The sequence below is a fragment of the Melitaea cinxia genome, chromosome 2, assembly GCF_905220565.1.
Source record: "Melitaea cinxia chromosome 2, ilMelCinx1.1, whole genome shotgun sequence".
Classification (NCBI taxonomy): domain Eukaryota; kingdom Metazoa; phylum Arthropoda; class Insecta; order Lepidoptera; family Nymphalidae; genus Melitaea; species Melitaea cinxia.
Window position 1 is genome coordinate 13,773,985 of NC_059395.1, and position 19,849 is coordinate 13,793,833.

Below are 19,849 nucleotides of genomic sequence, written 5' to 3' on the forward strand. Positions count from 1 at the left end.
ACGTCAATCGCTATTCGGACCTAATCGGACTAATAGTACACTGTAACAGTACTATCAACTATCACAGTTCACTGCGGTCCGACGAGTTTGTATTGTACGTCTATGGGTCCGAGTATCACACTGTCCGATTGTCCGACTGTCCGAGATAATGTTATTGTACGGCGTTCGTTAGCTCTGAAATGAAACAGAGCTAACACGTGGTTCAATAAGTCCCCGAGACTAAGTACTAAAAAAAGGTCTTTTTTATAAAATTAATTTTTATTCATCAACATAGTCTCCTCCAAGAGCGATACAGTCCCTCCAACGCTTTTCTAACTTTTCTATCCCATGTGTGTAGAACGATTTGTCTTTGGCTTCAAAATAAGCCTCCGTTGCTGCGATAACTTCACTATTTGAGTCAAATTTCTTACCCTGAAGCATTTTTTTGAGGTCTGCAAACAGCCAGTAATCGCTGGGGGCCAAGTCTGGCGAATAAGGGGGATGAGGAAGCAATTCGAAGCCCAATTCGTTAATTTTGGCCATCGTTCTCACGGACTTGTGACAAGGCGCGTTGTCCTGGTGAAACACCACTTTCTTTTTGTTCATGTGAGGCCGTTTATCCGCAATTTCGTACTTCAATCGCTCCAATAAGCACATGTAATAGTCACTATTTATATTTTGCCCCTTTAGAACGATTTGTCTTTGGCTTCAAAATAAGCCTCCGTTGCTGCGATAACTTCACTATTTGAGTCAAATTTCTTACCCTGAAGCATTTTTTTGAGGTCTGCAAACAGCCAGTAATCGCTGGGGGCCAAGTCTGGCGAATAAGGGGGATGAGGAAGCAATTCGAAGCCCAATTCGTTAATTTTGGCCATCGTTCTCACGGACTTGTGACAAGGCGCGTTGTCCTGGTGAAACACCACTTTCTTTTTGTTCATGTGAGGCCGTTTATCCGCAATTTCGTACTTCAATCGCTCTAATAAGCACATGTAATAGTCACTATTTATATTTTGCCCCTTTTCAAGGTAGTCGATGAAAAGTATTCCATGCGCATCCCAAAATATAGACGCCATAACCTTACCGGCCGATTTCTGAGTCTTTGGACGCTTCGGGCGGCTTTCACCAGCCGCCCTCCACTCCGCTGCCTGCCGATTGGATTCCGGAGTGAAATGGTATATCCAGGTTTCATCCATTGTTACATACCGACGTAAAAAATCCTTTTTATTATGATTCATCAGCGCCAAACTTCTACTTTTGACTAGCCCGTTGGCGCAGATTGTAGTGACCCTGCTTTCTGCTCCGAGAGTTGTGGGTTCGATTCCCACTCCGAGTCTGGGTGTAATATAAATATTTATTTATATATTTATATATGTATTATTTATAAGTATGTTTATCGAAAAAAAAATATATGTAGCTATATACCAGTCCAGGCTGTTACCTATAACACAAGCATTAAGTTGCTTACTTTAGGAACAGACGACCGTGTGTGTATTGTATAGATATTTATTTATTATTATTATAAACATCACTCTGAATCATTGATACGTTGTTCCTTTTGATTAGTTGTAAGTAAAGGCGGCACCCACTTAGAAAAAAGCTTTTTCATGGCCAAATTTTTATGTAAAATAGTGGAAACACTACCAGCTGAATTCTTCACTATCTCGGCTATCTCTCGCACTTTTACCTTCCGATTTTCCAATACGATTTTGAGGACTTGGTTAATATTTTGTTGAGTCACTGCTTCATTTGGACGACCTGAGCGTTCCCCATCATTGGTGTCCATGCGACCGCGTTTGAAGTCGGCATACCACCGACAAATGGTTGCTTTAGAGGGAGCTGATCCTGCATAACATTTTATAAGCCATTGCTGTGCTTCAACCGTATTTTTTCCCATTAAAAAACAATGTTTTATCAACACGCGAAACTCGTTTTTTTTTCATTGTATCGAAATTACAACCGTAGCGTCACTTAAATGTTTCAAAATCAATAATTTTATTGTTCCATTTTTAAAAATTTGACACATATTCTTGTATTGATAGCCAGTACTTTTTAAAAATCAAAAGAGTTTTTAATATATGCGCCATTTCCAGGTTAGTCTCGAGACTTATTGAAAGATCTAGTATATATACAGCAGAACGGTACGAACGAACGATTAATGTTGAATTTGTTAAGACCGCACGAGTTACATCGCGTAGCGCATTCTATTCACTTCGCGTTTTAATGTCCCTTTTTAAACAAAGTTTTATGAACATACATAAAGTAATTCCTTTTACGTAAAAGTATTTTTTTTTTATAGTTTTTGTTTAGCGTGGGTAAGTAATAATTGAGAATTTTAGTGATTTTAAAAACCTTTTAAATACACTTTTACGTAAAAGGAATTTGTTTACGTTATATTTATGGAAATCAAATAACGTGTATAATGAGGTTTGTTATTTCACATAACACAAAACATACATTGATTTAGACAAGGCGCTTATATCGCTCGCAAATAAAAACTTACCCTCCCTACTAGATTGTGAAAGCCCAAAAAGCTTACTTGAAATTCTTACTACTGAAATCACTGAATCTTTACAAGAAAACACACATATACAAAAATTACCTAAGACAGAAAGAACTATACAACCATGGATAACTCAGGGTATCTTACGCTGCATACGTAACAGGAATAAAATGCAAAAACAAGTAAATTTTAATCCTGACAACGAAATACTTAAAATAACATATAAAAGATATTAAAAAACTAAAATGTAAATATGACAGGTCATTATTATTAAATAGAAATCCAAAAGTTCTGTGGAATAATATAAAACTTATAACTAATTTTAAAAAAATCTAAAACAACGAACTCACGATTACTGGATATAGATCCATGTCCTATAAAGGCAGTTAGTGCTATAAATAATTTCTTCGCTAATATTGGACCTAGCCTTGTTAAAGAAATAACTAAAAATAAAATTTTACATCATAACAAACAAACACAGATACTTAACGATAAAAATCATCGTCATCTTTTGTTATTTTTCATACAGATCAAGAAGAAGTTAGTTCAATCACTATGAATTTAAAGACAGATAGTGCCCCTGGTCATGATAATATTGAATGAAACAATCTATAATTATCCCTGTATATAAAAATGGCAATAAAGCTCAAATAAATAACTATAGACCAATTTCAATCTTAACAGGTATCTCTAAAGTAATGGAAAAATTAATTAATAATAGACTAATTCAATACCTCAATAAATTTAACATTTTATCGACTTCGCAATATGAGGTAAATTTACGCAGGATGCCATTCTAGACTTAACTTCACACATTGTCAAACAACTCGATCGTAGAAATAAGTGTTTAACTGTCTTTCTTGATTTAAAAAAGGCGTTTGATACAGTATTGATCTCCATCCTTTAAAAAAAGTTAGAGCGTGTTGGTATTAAAGGAAATCGGCTTGATTTGATGAGGGACTATTTAAGTGGTCCGACCCAGCGTGTAAGAATACGGGAACACACCAGTAAAGAACTTGAAATAACCTACGGAGTACCACAAGGTAGTGTCTTAAACCTACATTGTTTTTAATATACATAAACGACCTATGTAACTTTAAAATAGATAAAGGACAGATCTATTCCTATGCAGATGACACAGCAATAGTCTTTCATGGCAAAACTTGGAAGGAAACCTCCATGTACCACTGTACTGCTGAAACTGGCTTAGGAATTATATCAAGTTGGCTTAGGTCTAACTTTCTGACACTTAACACGGATAAGACATATATGTGTTTCTCAATGAATAAAAAAAACTCAACCTATAACATCAAAACTACAAATACATGAGTGTCCCGTACATAGCTTAACATGTAAGTATCGTACCATTGATAAAATAGCTTCGACCAAATATTTAGGTATAGTCATTGACCAAAGATTATCTTTGCATTCTCATTTAGAACTATTATCTGGAAGAATTAGAAAATTTATTTATATCTTTAAAACTCTAAGACATGTAGAAACGAAAAACGTTCGAAACCAAGTTTATACAGCCCTTGTTCAATCATTACTTTCCTATTGCATACCAAGTATGGGGAGGAGCGTCAAAAATTAAATTCCTTGAACTAGAACGTAGTCAAAGGGCGTTGTTAAAAGTTATTTATGGTAAATCTTACCGATTCCCCACAAAAGAGCTATACTCTATAAGCAAGATACAGAGTGTGAGGAGGATATACATATTACAGCTGATACTAAATGTGCATAAAACAGCGAGTATAGATGTTAGTACTAAAACAAAAAGAAGATTAAACTTTGTAAATGAAACATATATTGCTAAGACTAAATTTGCTTGTCAACAATATGCTAAAAAATCGGCTCACGTATACAAGAAGATAAACAATGTGTTAAAAATATATTCTTTAAATTCTTACAAACTTAAAAAATCACTAACTGAATGGCTTACAAAACAAAATTATGAAGAAACTGAGGCTTTACTTGAAGTAATTACCTAGAAATATACTAAATACAACACACGCACACACACACACACATACACACACAGAAACATGCATAAAAACTCTTTTTTTTTGTATTTTGTGTTTTGTAAGTTTTTATTTTATAAGTATGAATATGGACGAGCGGGACATCCTGACACAGGTAAAACACTTAAAAGGATGTCCCAACAACGGTATGTATGTAAACGTTTTTTCTAAATAAATAATTTTTTCTTTTAAAGCTTGTATTGAAAACATTGTTAACACAGTCTAATATGGTTAATTTTTGCAATTCCATTTTGCAATGCAACTTCCGATGTTTTATTTGTGAACCTAAACTAATTACAGAACTTTATAATTGGGTGATTAAACGATTGGCAGTTGGCACTCGAGTGGTTTTGACTGATCACGTGATCAAAGTAATGCGAGTACCTTACCTCGAAAACGCCAGTACTCACAGTAGAATATGGCGCCGATTTATGACGTCATAAAATATTTCCCTAGGGTACTGCGACAGTATACTGACAGTCCATAACGGAACGAATTTTTCTACAGTGATAGCAATGTGCAGTACTCGCAGTGCATATTGGAACATACCGGTAGTGAACGGATTAATATCGATGCGCTAGAGATTCGCCAGATTTAATATATCAGATTTATTATGGCGATTTGATTGATTTTATTTTATTTGAATTTTTTATTCATTTTTATTTATGTGTTAGCTGATGATAGTTTGATGCTTTTTACCCTTTGTTTTATTCAAATATCAAATTATTCATAGAAAATATAACATGTTTGGGTTTATTTTTGAATAGCTTAAAAACATTTATGCCTCGTCACATTCCTAGCTCAAAAAAAAAGGAGCAGCCCTACTGGGGTAGAACTTCGACCTTACAGAAGATCACAGATTAATAATACTGTTTTCAAGCAGTATTGTGTTCCTGTTGGTGAGTAAGGTGACCAGAGCTCCTGGGGGTGGATTGAGGATTGGGTCGGCAACGTGCTTGCGATGCTTCTGGTATTGTAGGCGTCTATAAGCTACGGTAATCTCTTACCTTCGGGTGAGCCGTACGCTTGTTTGCCAATCTAGTAATACAAAAAAAAAAATAGACGACTTCGGCGTTCTGGACATATCATTTACGTGGAATAAGAATGCGTGCTTTTATTTCAATGTTTCTCAGTACGTGTAGCTCCAAAAGACTTGTTTTTTGTACTCGAATGTTGCTGAGATATTCTATTTTGAGAAATGTAGAACTATTTTTATTAATAAATTATATTTAATATTTTGTGCTCAGGATTTTTTGTCGCCTATAGATGTCGTTGTCCCAAGTGCTTGTCAGCCACGGTGACGCTACACATCCCTGTCTAACACCTTTTTCGATATTAAACCATTCAGTGTATGCTCCATTTATCCTCACACAAGCACTAGAATCCCTATAAAGAGATTGCAATGATCGTATGAGGACACTGCTCACACCATTCACAGACAATGCCTACCACAATTCATTCCTCATCACTCTATAATAGGCCTTTTCTAAATCCACGAACACGCAATAGACTTTTTTGTTTTTTGCCAAACACTTTTCGGCTATGCACCGCAAAGAAAAGACCTGATCCGTAGATCCCATTCCCTTTCTAAATCCCGCTTGTGCATCCCATACTTTATCGTCTGTTTCATTCACAACCCTCTCATTCAACACTTTTGCTTACAATTTACCGACGACGCTGAGGAGGCTTATACCGCGGTAATTCCTGCAGTCCTGCCGTGACCCTTTTCCCTTGTACAGTGGGACGATTACGGCTTTGCACCAATCTCCCGGTACTTGTCCGTTTCGCCAGTACAAATTGAAAAGGCGGTACAGCTGGCTAGCCACTATGCCATGTCCAACCTTTAGCATTTCGACGGTAATCCTGTCATATCCTGCCTACCTGCCTACTGCCTTACCTAATTTCATACTTTTAACGCTTTCACTATTTCATCCATGCTTGTCTCACTTTCTTCAACATTTATACTCGCTTCCATGGAAGGTGCCGTATGTTGTACCTGCACTTTCTCTCTTTCGAACAAACTTTCAAAATACTCTTTCCATCTCTTAACACACATTCTTCTCCTTTAATAATGCTCCCATCTTGACTCCTGATTGAATTTATTAATATTATTTCATGGTCATATTGTTGTAGGTTAAGCACTGATATCAATGAAACACATTACTTAAAATATTTACAAAGATGTGGTTACGGCAGTAATGTATATAGCCACCCCCTCTTCCCGTAGGTGTCGTAAGAGGTGACTAAGGGATAACACAGTTTCACTACCACATTGGAACTTTTGAATTGACTAATAAACCGCAATAAAATTCGAAAAAGTGGTTTCATTATAATGACTAAAATTCGAAAACAATATAAAAAAATAAAATAAAGACAAATTGACCATTATTTTGTACCATTGTATAATTTCAAACTACCCACAATATTAAAGTTAAATTTTAATCCAATGCACTTTACTATACTTAATAATCAAATCGATCATATACAAACTTGAATCGATTTATCGTGAGTGTCGAGTACAGAGTCGTAGGGCACTGACTTGACATGGACTTGACTATCTACATCCATAGATCAAGTAAAAAAAGGTAGATAACGCACCTAGAACAGAAAACTGAAGCCACTTTTTTAAAGATGTGTGAGTGAGTGAAGTGTTGACACCTTTTAAAAAGTCCCTAAAATTTTTATCAAACAATTAATTTAATATAGGTAAAATGGGTATGTGAAAATAAAAACCTGTTTATAATTTTAAATAAATTTGCTAAAAATAAAACAAAAAATCGGTAGAATAATAAAAAAATATATTCGTAAGATAATCGTATGAATGGACACTTCCTATCCCCTCTGTTTATCTCTTTTCAGTTTGCAGTCGGTTTTTTTTAACTATTTTTCTTAAACCTAGAATCCTTTATGTTGTATAAGTTTTTTAAATTTTTGTCGCTTAGAACTCAGAGTCATCGTCATTGTTTGCATTTTACTAATATGATGTAGTGTATGTTCAAATATTTTTCAATCACTAATCGTATTAAATTGACTTTATGCGCATGGCCAGCATAATCGTGGTCATTTTCTCAGTCTTACAGCCGCTACTCATTCACCTCTTATTAAAATATTCGTTGGAAACCTAAAACCATGAAATTTGATAGTAAAATATGGGTACCTAGTTTACTCAAAAATTGTAAAAAGTTAAAACATAAAACAAACGAGTTAATAATTCATAAATATATTTTGATTTTTTATTTTCAATTTATGTAACATAAAATAACACGAGAAAAAAAACAATAACTATGTCTACTTTTTACTTAATTATTTTTCTGATTGCGTACAATTTACTTACCCACATTTTGGGGTATTGAAAAAAAGAACTACTGGCAACAATCCCGTGGTACGTCATTTCGTAACATTGAAATTATAAGTTCCGAATAACCTCAATATTATTTTGGAATAACAATAAATTTAAAGTTTTATATGTACTTACGTGTGAAACGATATTCCTTCAGATTTTTTGTTTACTTTGGTATTGTTTTTGCACCATTTAATCACACAAGACGGCATTTTATAAGCAAAGTTACTGTATGAAGCCTCGTGACATATTAACGAAAATGAGCGTAGTTTGATGCATATGTGTGCGTGAGCGCGTGTATTTACTTGAAGGAGCCGAGTTTTGTGGCTTCACTAACAACAAAGGCCGCGCATTATCTACTTTTTTTTACTATATCTATGTCTACATCATGGACATGGATCTACATGACGATGACAAATGTCAAAATGAGCCTATTAAATTCATAGATCAAGTAAAAAAAGGTAGATAATGCGCGGCCTTTGTTGTTACTGAAGCCACAAAACTCGGCTCCTTCAAGTAAACACACGCGCTCACGCACACATATGCATCAAACTACGCTCATTTTCGTTAGTATCCCATATATTAGTGTATTATTTATGGTTAGTATCTCACGGGCCCTCGTAGAGTAACTTTGCCTTCAAAATGCCGTTCATAAGTAATTAAATGGTGCAAAAACAATACCAAAGTGAATAAAAAGTCAGAAGAAATATCGTTTCACACGTAAGTACATACAAAACTTTATATTTCTTGTTATTCCAAAATAATATTGAGGTTTTTTTTTTTTTTTTTTTTTTTTATTACGATATGGGCTTACTCTTGACCTCAGTCTAGCCCTAGAGCACAGACGAGGTCGAAGATGGAGCGAGTTCGCCCAGAAGAAGCCTGTTCACTCGCGCTTTAAATATGTTCGGGTTATATGAACTCGGAAATACAGACGCCGGCAGGGAATTCCATTCCTTGGCTGTGCGCATTAAAAAAGATGATTCGAAGCGCTTTGTACGTATGAAAGGTATATCAATCAGGTAGGAATGAAAGCCTGCGGTACGTCTGAAAGTCCGATGGAAGAAAGGAGATGGGGGTATGAGCTCGTGCAGCTCCAGGGCACACTCTCCAAAGTACAACCTGTAAAAGACCGTTAGACTGGCAACCTTTCTTCGGTGAGCCAGAGTGTGAAGAGATTTCACCAAACTGGCATTACCGATAAGCCGCTTGGCTCTGCGTTCCACTGAGTCCAGTGTGGCGAGTTGATATTTAGCTGAGCCATCCCACAAGTGACTACAATATTCCATGCACGATCGGATTTGAGCTTTGTATAGCGTAAGAAGCTGTTTAGGCGTGAAATATCGCTTAACCTTATTTAAGATGCCAAGCTTTCTGGCCGCAGTTTGCGCTTTGGACTCAATGTAATTGCCAAAGTTGAGGTTAGAATTCAACTCTATGCCAAGGAGGTCGAGGGTATCGGACACAGGGACAGGTGTACCACGGAAAGTAGGAGTCAAGTTGAAAGGACTCCGTTTGGTGGAGAATAAACAGGCCTGCGTTTTGGCGGCGTTGAACGTGACCAGGTTGCAATCACCCCATTGGGATACTTGCTCCAGTATTGAATTTGTTCGTTCCACCATGGCCTCTCTCTGAGAACGTACTACGTCCCTGCTGTCTTTTGCGCTGGACAAATATCTCTCAACAATCGTACTGTCATCTGCGTATCCAACAATGCCTGGTCGTAGCATGTCGTTAATATGGAGCAGGAAAAGAGTTGCAGAGAGAACAGAACCTTGAGGGACGCCGGCGTTTATATCCATCAGGTCAGAGGAGCAGCCGTCCACGACCACTCTGATCGACCGTTCACTCAAAAAGTCTGAAATCCAGCTACAAAAGTCAACAGGGATGCCGTAAGCAGGAAGTTTGCTAAGGAGACTTGCGTGCCAAACCCTGTCGAAGGCCTTCGAGATATCTAGTGATACAGCGAGCGCCTCACCATGTTTCTCTATGGCTTCGCCCCAGCAGTGTGTGACATACACCAGAAGATCTCCAGTAGACCGCCCCTGACGAAAACCGTATTGGTGGTCACTGAGGAGTTCATTGACCTCTAGGTAGTTCAGCAACTTGCTGTTAAGTACCTTTTCCATGACTTTGCAGAGCATGGAGGTGATGGCGATTGGTCGGTAGTTGCAGGGATTCACTCGGCTACCCTTTTTAGGCACTGGCTGCACATTAGCCAGCTTCCAAGATTTTGGCACCGTTCTAGTTTGAAGAGAGAGGCGGTACAGGCGTGTGAGAACAGGAGACAGCTCAGGTGCACAGGCCTTTAGGACGCGCGCAGGTATACCGTCAGGTCCACTAGTCTTATTCACGTCAAGGTTCAGCAAAACTCTACGGACCTCTTTATTGTGGATCGTGATCTCTTGCATAGAAGAGTCACATCGAGGCAAGGATGGTGGTTGTGTAGAGCTAGCGTCAAGACGCGAATTGCTCGCAAAGAGAGATGCAAACAAGTTTGCCTTTTCCACTGCCGAGTGAGCTAGCGAACCATCAGGCTTCTGCAGAGGAGGCAACGTAGGGCGGCAGAAATTGGACTCTACTGCCTTCGACAGAGACCAGAATTGTTTGCTACCAGGGGGGTAGGAGGCAAGCTTAGCGCCTATACGACGGATATGGTCGAATCGGGCCTTTTGTAATATCCGTTTGCAGGACTTGGCGGCTGAATTAAAAGCTTTCTTCCTCGTGCGAACCCTCCGCGCTCCAGCTTTGGTATCGCGGACTTGTACCCAAGCTTTATAAGCAGACTCTTTAAGGGCTTCAGCATGGGCGCACTCAGCATTGTACCAAGGTCGGGATTTGTGGTCGAGCGATATGTCGGAGAATGGTATAAAGTATTCCATTCCCTGTCGAATCACGCCTGCAACTGCCTCAGCCGAACACGAGGGGTCACCCGAGGAAAAACAGACTTGCCACCAAGGGAAAGATGCATAGAAATGCCGCATCTCTTCCCAGTCCGCTAACTCATATCGCCACACTCTTCTTGTGCCCCTTGGACAGTTGTCCGGAGGAGAGGCGGTCGATATGGATTTCACCAGACAATGGTCGGATGATCCTAGAGGGGCAGATACTGAGACCGAGTGTCTGTCTGGATCTGTAGTCAGCAGAAGGTCCAGGCAATTGGCTGTATGGCTAGCAATATCTGGTACCCGTGTTGCAACCTGTACCATCTGGGTAAGATCGAGTGCTAACGCGAATTTGCGCGCCTCCCTCCCAGCGTGGCATGTTTTCTCGTACGGGAACAACCACTGCTCGTGGTGGGCGTTAAAGTCCCCGAGAAAAACAAGTTCCGCCGTCGGATACCGTTGCTGCGCTTTGTCTGCCATCTCTGTAAGGTGGTCGAAGAGCCTGGTTGTCTCCTGATCTCCACTGTGCGACCGATAAACACAGGCGTAGACAGTCTTGTCCACGCCGGTGTCCACTAAAACCCACAATGTAGAGAACCCGGTCGCTTCAAAGCACCGGAGTCGCTTATAGCAAATGTCATTGCGGACGTACACACAGACCCCAGCGTGTTCCTTGAACTTATGTTCTAATGAGTAGCATGGGTAGTTGAGGTACGTCGCATCGGCTGGACATTTGATTTGCGTCTCCGTTAAGAAAAACAGATGCGGCTTCACGGTCTCGAGGTGGTGGTAGACCGGGTCAATATTGGAATGCAAACCTCGGATGTTAATGAGGTGCACCTTCAGTGGGAGGAAGTGCAGCCGTTTTTTAACTTTTTTCCTTCTTTGTGCTTTTTTCATATTGAGGAGTGATGATGGGGAAGCAGTTGGATGTCGAGGCGCAGCTTTTACCATGCGGATTCCCTAGGCTAAGCCGACCATTAGAGGAGCTCATCTGGAGGCTGCGGGGACGCCCGAGCCCCCCTGGAAATCGCCACCGGGTCCTCCCACCCAGTCGCCAACTGGCACGGTGGAGCCATCCCAGGATTTTTCGCGAGGTGGCGGGGCAGCCTTTGCCACGTGGCTGGCGCGCTAGGGCCCCCAACTGCCTGCGGTCGGTCAACGGCAAGACCGTGCCTCGGATCCCGCTACCCTCCAGTATGAGCTACCCGGTACAGTGCAGTCCAAGATTCCGAAAAAAAAATTGCGCAAGCTGCGCAACTGACACTCTTCTAATCCCCCAAAGGCACTGGTACTCCCGCTCACAGACGGAACGCAGCAAGCTGCTTGGCGTCTGGTTCCGACGGGAGGGTGGTCGCTGCCAGGCGGCCCCTAAGTGGGACCTACCACCGCGTTGTGTGGGGGTCGTTCAGCCGTCACCAAAAGTAAATTAGTGGTGCCGTTGCCCGGGGTGGACCACTAGGAGGTAGACCCCAACCACCCCCGAAGGTTATTCGAAACTTATCATTTCGATGTCCCGAAATGACGTACCGAGGGAGTGTTACCAGTAATTTTTATTTCCATTAGCCCAAAATGCGGGTAAGTAAATTGTAGGCAATCATAGAAAAATAATTAAGTAGAAAGTGGACAACATTATTGTTTTTTTTTATCGTGTGATTTATATGTTTTTCCTAAATTGAAGTCACGTTAAATATGAATTTATAACTCGTTTGTTTCTGTTTAAATTTGTGAATTAATTACTCATATTTTACTACTAAATATCATGGTTTTAGGTTTCCAACGAATATTTTAATAGGAGATCAATGGGTAGCTGCTTTACGACTGAGCCGAAATGAACTACAACGACAGCCATCCTCATCTAGTTTGTTTGTTCAAACCATTTTGATAAAGCTGACATGTACGGTACAAAACGTGGAATTCGCAGAGTACCATCAAGTACATACTGCTACTTACTACTACGTATTTTAATGTTATATTTTTTGTTCTAGGACCTACCGGATGAGTCTAAATCAGTCGTTAACCAAGATTCAATCTTTGATACACCTAGAAAACATAAACTAAGAGAAAAGTTAAAAAAACAGGAACTTAATTTAAAAAAAAAATGTAAAAATAAAATCAATTTATTACAGCAAAGAGTTAGACGTCTTTAAAGCAGGAACTTGCCCCTCAGAGAAATCATCAATTACTTAAAAACGCAAGTTTTCATTGACACAGATTTATATAATTAAATAAATCAAAACACGGCTACAATAGCTTTATGTAACAATTTGAATCGAAAAAAGGAGTAAATATATTTAAAACTATAAACAGGTTTTTATTTTCACATACCCATTTTACCTATATTAAATTGTTTAATAAAAATTTTAGGGACTTTTTTTAAAAAGTGTCAACACTTCACTCACACATCCATGGAGCATAGAGAACAGGAGAACGATCGCTACGTACTAAAGCATAGCCCGCCTGTCCCTAAAAACTTGTACATAATTGTAGTTCATTTTCAGCCACCAGTCTGCGCTGCCGACGGTAAGTTGCCTCTGTGAAGTTAGCTGTTTATGTCATGTGCTTATGAGTACAAGTCAATGAAGTTAGTTGAATAATGTATTTCGTAAACAATGTTAACAAATTTTCTTCGCGGCATTTGTGAGAAAATAATCGTGCTCCGTAATTTTTTAATTTTTGACCAAAAGAAATATTAAAAAATGCTGAAACATTGTATTGTGCGTGGATGTAAAAGAGATTTAGCATCTGATTGCTAAAATAGAATGAATAACTGAAAAACAATTTGCGTCAATCATCTTTATTCAAAGTACCAAACTACCAAAGGTAATAATATCTTCATACGTTATTGATTCATAGCTGTACATTGGAATACTGAATATGTAAAATTATTATTTGCTTAGTTAATCATGGTTTTTTTAAATAAATTAATCTTTATTGAACTTTTAAGAAATTGTTGAAATTAAAGTTAATTACAAGATTTGCAAGTAATTACATTCTCAAAATTTATTCATTCACTTTCAGAATAACGTATTGAGGTAAAATGAGTAAAAGCTTTATCACAACAATTGACTCCAAATCAGTTTGTGTGTGAGAAGCACTTTCGCGAAAAAGATATTAAGAAAGCTCGATTGATTATAAGATATTAAGAAAGATCGATTGATTATTAATGGAGCTGAAATTATCATCCCTCGCGAAAGGTGGACTCTTTTGAACGACAATGTCATTCCAATAAACCCTCAGGATTTGGAAAAGGACATTTCTGAAGAGGTTTGAATGCCAAAATTTACTATTTTTAGATGATATTGAAATATAAGAAATATCAAATCTGCTTTCTTTACTTTAAAGTTGCTATTTTGTTACAGCAAGTTCCAATAGTGCAAAATGACATTAATAACTGACCAATTGAAAACCTGGATTATACACAACCCTCGTTAAAAATCATTCAAGGTAACAAATTAAAAAAAGATTCTCAACCAGCAGGACCCCATCATATGGAATCACCAGAGATTGTAACAGCTAATAATGTAAAAGAATTAGATATTATTATGTTTATCATATTGTCATAGATTTGCGAGATTTTAATATTTTTTTGTACATAAATTTCAACATTAGGTCATTATCTCGAACATGTCTCCACCATCATGTGTTACACTAGAAGAGATCCATGCTCATTTTCACTCAATACTGATCCAAGGATGGTGTTATTTTGCTTGTGACGAAGAGTTGATATTTAGTCATATCAATATTCGCACCCGAAAAGAAGATATGAATTTTACTATTTCCAATAATCTTTCAGTGAAGGTAAATAATTATCTCATGCTTTTTTAAATAATTTTATCTATTCATAATGCATACAGAGCATTTTATAAAATTTATTAAGTTTAGCTCACATAATCATTTCTGATACAACAGGTTTCTTTCTCTCAACAACCAGAAATTGTTATTGATGATACTACATCATCTATAGAAGATATAAAAATGTATATGGAAACTCTGCAAGCCACTATTTTATGTAAAGGAACTGACATACACTATAGGTACGATATATTTTCTTTTATTTCTTTTAATATAAATAAAAATCTCATACTATTACACATTTGGTGAAAATTGAAAATAAACTTAAAGATTCACCTAAAACGAGGCTCCATCTAGAACTGTGACACCTGAAGTAAAAACAAGCATCAAGTACATCTTTTAGTAGTAGTGTGAAAAGAAAGAGAGTATCTACATTAGATATGTTTTTTAAGTAGCAGATTTTTTTTGTAATTATCTAACTGTAAATGAACTTTTACTGCAAATGAACTTGTAAATAATGTAAAAACATTTATAAAGCAATTTTATGAAATAAAAAAATATGATATTTTAATTGTTTTTTATTTATTTTACTACTATATCGTTAAATATACCAAATTTTGATCTTTCATTTCTACTAACTATCACTCAATATTGATACTAATTCACCACTTCGCCAGTAAACCTGTATAGTAGTCACAATGCAAAGGCCACGTTTATATTGTCTCCTTGTTAATTAAATAATTAACAGATAGTCTAATAATATGGATAATATATTTCCGATAATTTTAGTATTATTTATTGACTCTTAATTTACTTTGAGAAAAGTTGTATTTATAATTATAAATTATGTGAAGAAACATATTGTAAGCATCATTAAAAACAGTAATTGTGGTGTTTTTATGATTTTTATTGAAAAAAAAAATTAATAAAACCATATCAAAATATGCATAATATTGTTCATAATTAATGAGAGACAATAATGTACTTTTTATACAAAAAAAGCTATAGAATACTATACAGGACAAGGCATTGGCGCAACGGTTATAGCACTGGTTTGCGGTGGTTGCGGGTTCGATCCCCGCACATAACAAACATTTGTATTGGCCATACAGATGTTTGCTGTGGTCTGTTTGTGCAGTCCTTTTGAGTCTCCCCATCGTGCATCGAAGAGAACGTTATGCCGTCGGTTCCTGTTGTTATCATGTACATCTGATAGCGATTGATAGGGAATAAATCTGCCAACCCACATTGGAGCAGCGTGGTGGATTAAGCTCTGACTTCTACACGGGGGAAAGAGGCCTATGCCCAGCAGTGGGATATTAGAGCATTACAGGCTGAAGCATACAGGAAGAATACCACTAACAAATGCTATAGTTTTAACTTATTTAGTATCACAGAACAAAAAAGAAAAACAAAATATAGACCTAATCCCAGCCGTAGGATGTTAAAATATTGATCTTATAAAAACAATTTCACATCTTACTGATAAAGTCTCAGTATCTGTAACTTATTGAATCTATAACTATATGAAACAGATAAGTTTCTGATATGTTTTCATTCCGCTTCACACTTCACTATCTGGCAAATATTTTTCTATTCAGAACCTTTTTTAATTATATTATTAGGTAATTTCATATTCGAATCTTATTAATAGGTACACATCGTAAATATTTTAGTTTAAGTACATGTACAATAAATGTGAACAAAAAATAAAGGTTATAAAAATGTATAAATGTTATATTAACTGTGAAGTAAGCTTCCTATCGCAGCTTTATTGCATTGAAATAGATTATTATTACGTAACTTAATCCAATATCGTCTACTTCTGAATGAATCTTTATTGTGAATTAAATTAATGCCCATGGTTAAAAATATGCAAACACCTCACAGACTTATAAATAAGACAGTCTTCTCTATAATTATTATTTAGTATCTGATCCGAAAGGCACGTCCTTTTTTTGCGAATTATCGAAGTTTAATCACTGTATTCTGATTTTTCTTTTCAATGTATGCGAAATTTTCGCACGAGTTCGCCACTTATATACACATCTCTGGAGTTGTTATATACGTTGAATTTTTTCCTATCGGTCATTGTAACTTATACTTAAAATATACATAAGTTAAAACTAAAAGAATATCAGGTAAAATGAAACCCAGTCTCTTAATTTATACACTAGTGTAAATTCGAAACAACATCTGTAAAAGCGTAGAAACGTGTGTATATTATTACGATAACAACTTTTACAACTTTTTGAATTGTTGTAGCTCAGAAACAGTTTTTCAGCTTGTTAGGAATTTATGCACCTTCAAATGTCTAATAAAATGATCGAACTAAACGTTGATAGACTTGATAGATCAGTTCAAATTAGCGCACTACAGCCCGCGCTTTTATTGAGGCAACTTAGCGATCGCAGCGCTACGCTATTTCGTCGATATTTTCGGGACAATATTTTCTATAGTAGACTTGGGTAACTCATGAGTGAGTGATACAAATGAAACATATCTTTTCAAGTGAGCTAGTCTCTCATCAGCTCACTTGCGTTTCAAATATATCTCCAGCTCACTAGACTTATGATTCATTTTCGAGATACTGACGTACTGAGCGGGAGTAAACGAGACTGAGCTAGTGAGCCACTCGATCGGACGATGGCGTTTATCATGCGAAAGAGAGAGACAGTTAGCTATGGCTTTGTATCTTTTCGATTCCTATTTCACATAATCGGCCTGCTCTGAACAAGCGAAAAAGTATTTTTTGACGACAACATTAGGTTGTATTTTGGTTGTATTATAAAATTATTTCACTGAGCTAAATGAGCTGAAGAGCTAAATGAGTGATATATATCATAAGATCAAAATGATATATATCTCTCTTTTCTTTTCAGTGATATAAACTTCGCATGGCTATTCTATAGCGATCGTTCTCCTCTTCTCTATGCTCCATGCACACATCTTTAAAAAAGTGGCTTCACTTTTCTATTCTAGGTGCGTTATCTATTTTTTTTTTACTTTATCTATGATTAAATTGTGACGTATTATCCGTTCATCGTAACTTGACGCGTAATCTGATTGGTAGCACTGAAATTTGCAGTGTTGCATGTGTTTATACGAAAAGCGATCCCGAAATGTAGGGACAAGTCTAAAGAACCGGAATAGCATGTACATATATCTACAAGTAAGGGCATTAATTTCGTAATTCACTGTTACTACGATTACTACTGACGTACTTTTAAGTATACACAAGACTTATTAAGTGTGTGAAACATAATTAAAAATTTAAGTAGTGATTAAACTAATTTATTCACAAGATTTCATTTCTTATTTACAATTCTTGCTATTTTATTAGTTTAACCTCTACTTAAATTTTTGGATTTTTCCCACAACTCGGTGATAGTGTACTCTTTAAAATTATTCATACATCACTAGGAGCATTCAGGATAAATTAAACAAAACAGGGTAAAAAATAACCACTTTAATAATAATTATGATCAATAAGGTGTAAAGGAATCATATCTTCTTCAATGTTGCTTGAATGCTCACTGTCACTATCACTTTCTTCACTACCAACCCACAATAAAAAGCGATCGCTTCCTTCGTCTATTATTTTATCTTTAAGTATGTAATCATCTTCAATTTTTATTACATGAGAGCACTCTTTTTTCCAAATATCATTGCTTATTGAGCCAAATGATTCTCGTATAAGTGATTCCACTTGATCATCCCTCTGGCCCACATTTTTTTCTGCAAACCGTCTCTTCATTACACTCCATACTAATTCGATCGGATTTAAATCTGCATGATATGGGGGCAGTCGTAAAACATCATGACCATGTAATTTTATTAATTCGTCGGCTTTATATATAGGCTCTGGTTTATTTTTTTTAATTAATTCATACAAAACATTTTTTGTCAAATTTGGTGAAAACAACAGCCCCTTGTTTTGAAGCCACTCTACCATATCTGCTTTGAGGCTTGTCATATTAGGGCTTTTATTTGTTTGCACAGTATGATATGGGGCATTGTCCATCACAATCACACATTTAGGTGGCAGGTTTGGTAAAACTTGTTTTTCCAGCCATTTTATAAAGTTATCGCTATTCATGTCGTCATGGTAGTCGGATGATTTTGTTTGCGATTTGAATAGCAGTAATGCTTTATTAATGAAGCCATCTGTAGTTCCTGCGTGTGCAATTATCCATCGCCTACCCATACCATAATCTCTGACCAATGCACCTTCTTCAGACTCTGACTGCCAACATTTTTGCACACTATATGACGAATGTATAAAAGTTTCGTCTAAATAAACTATAGTCCGCCCCTCTTCTCGGTATTTTTTAATTTCACTTAAATAATTAAATCGCCAGGTAGCTATATCTGTTCGCTCCACTAACATTTTTCGTTTTGATTGACACTTTTTATATTTATATCCAAGTTGTTTTAATATTTTCCATAGTGTAGTACGCCCACCTTCAAAATTTATTTCCTCTCGTAATTCGACAAGTAATTTGTTTAATGTAGGGATTTCTTTTCTTACAGCGTAAAATGACATAATTTTTTGTCGAATTGCACTAGCATCGAAGTCATCAATCTTGATCTTCTTATCGCGATTTGGTCGCGTCTTTCCTGGTGTCGTTACTTTTGACGGACCAGGCACACCCGAAACAGAACTGGACTCTCTTTCTTGTCTCAAAATCCTGGTCACAGTAGATTCGGATACATCTGTAATCATCAAAAAAAATAAATAATAATGCAATTTTATTTTACTAGATACTTAGTTTATAAAATTAGAATATTTTAGTAAAGCGACGTTTTAAGCATATTTGATTACTTACGAGTAATCAAATATGCTTAAAATGCAGATCACGACAAACTTAAATGAGCCTCGATTCAAGTTGGTAAATTACTTCCTTAAATAGGTACAAATAGGTTAGGTTATTATATTATTGTTAATTTTAGTATCATCTATGAAATGAGATTAAAGAAATTAATAAAAAAAATGTCTCGCCACTATGGGCTAATTATCTTTTTAACTGGTAACCCTATAAAACATACCGGTCATGGCGGCAACTCGGGCACGAACTTGTTGCAATGGAATAATCAGCTTGTTCTCAGTCTTTTCTTTCTCACAAAATGCGTAAACTTGAAGAATAGTTTGTCTTTTAACACTTTTTACCACCTTCGGCATTTTTAACACTCAGATTAACTTATTATAAACCAAAAGAGCACACAAACAGCAAGCTATCAAACTGAAAGTAAGATGGCGACTGAGGAAACAGTGCTACCAATTAGTCACGCGTCAAGTTACGATGAACGGACAATAGACAGAGTAACG

General features: G+C 36.7%; 1 protein-coding gene across 1 annotated transcript; it reads right to left on the minus strand.

Moving 5' to 3' along the window:
• Nucleotides 1–17,974: 17,974 nt before the first annotated feature.
• LOC123665326 lies at nucleotides 17,975–19,809 on the minus strand. The gene is made up of 2 exons (XM_045599639.1): nucleotides 19,570–19,809; nucleotides 17,975–19,236 (listed from the first exon to the last, which is right to left on the minus strand). Exons 1-2 carry the CDS (start codon nucleotides 19,700–19,702, stop codon nucleotides 17,990–17,992), a joined length of 1,380 nt encoding a protein of 459 aa, XP_045455595.1. The 5' UTR covers nucleotides 19,703–19,809; the 3' UTR covers nucleotides 17,975–17,989.
• Between the last annotated feature and the right edge of the window lie 40 nt (nucleotides 19,810–19,849).

What these genes read in the sequence shown, in the direction of transcription:
- LOC123665326 (XM_045599639.1), bottom strand. Translation starts at nt 19,702, where the DNA reads ATGCCGAAGGTGGTAAAAAGTGTTAAAAGACAAACTATTCTTCAAGTT. An exon ending in CCGAGTTGCCGCCATGACCG is followed by an intron (nt 19,237 to 19,569) that starts GTATGTTTTATA and finishes TGATGATTACAG; the next exon opens with ATGTATCCGAATCTACTGTG.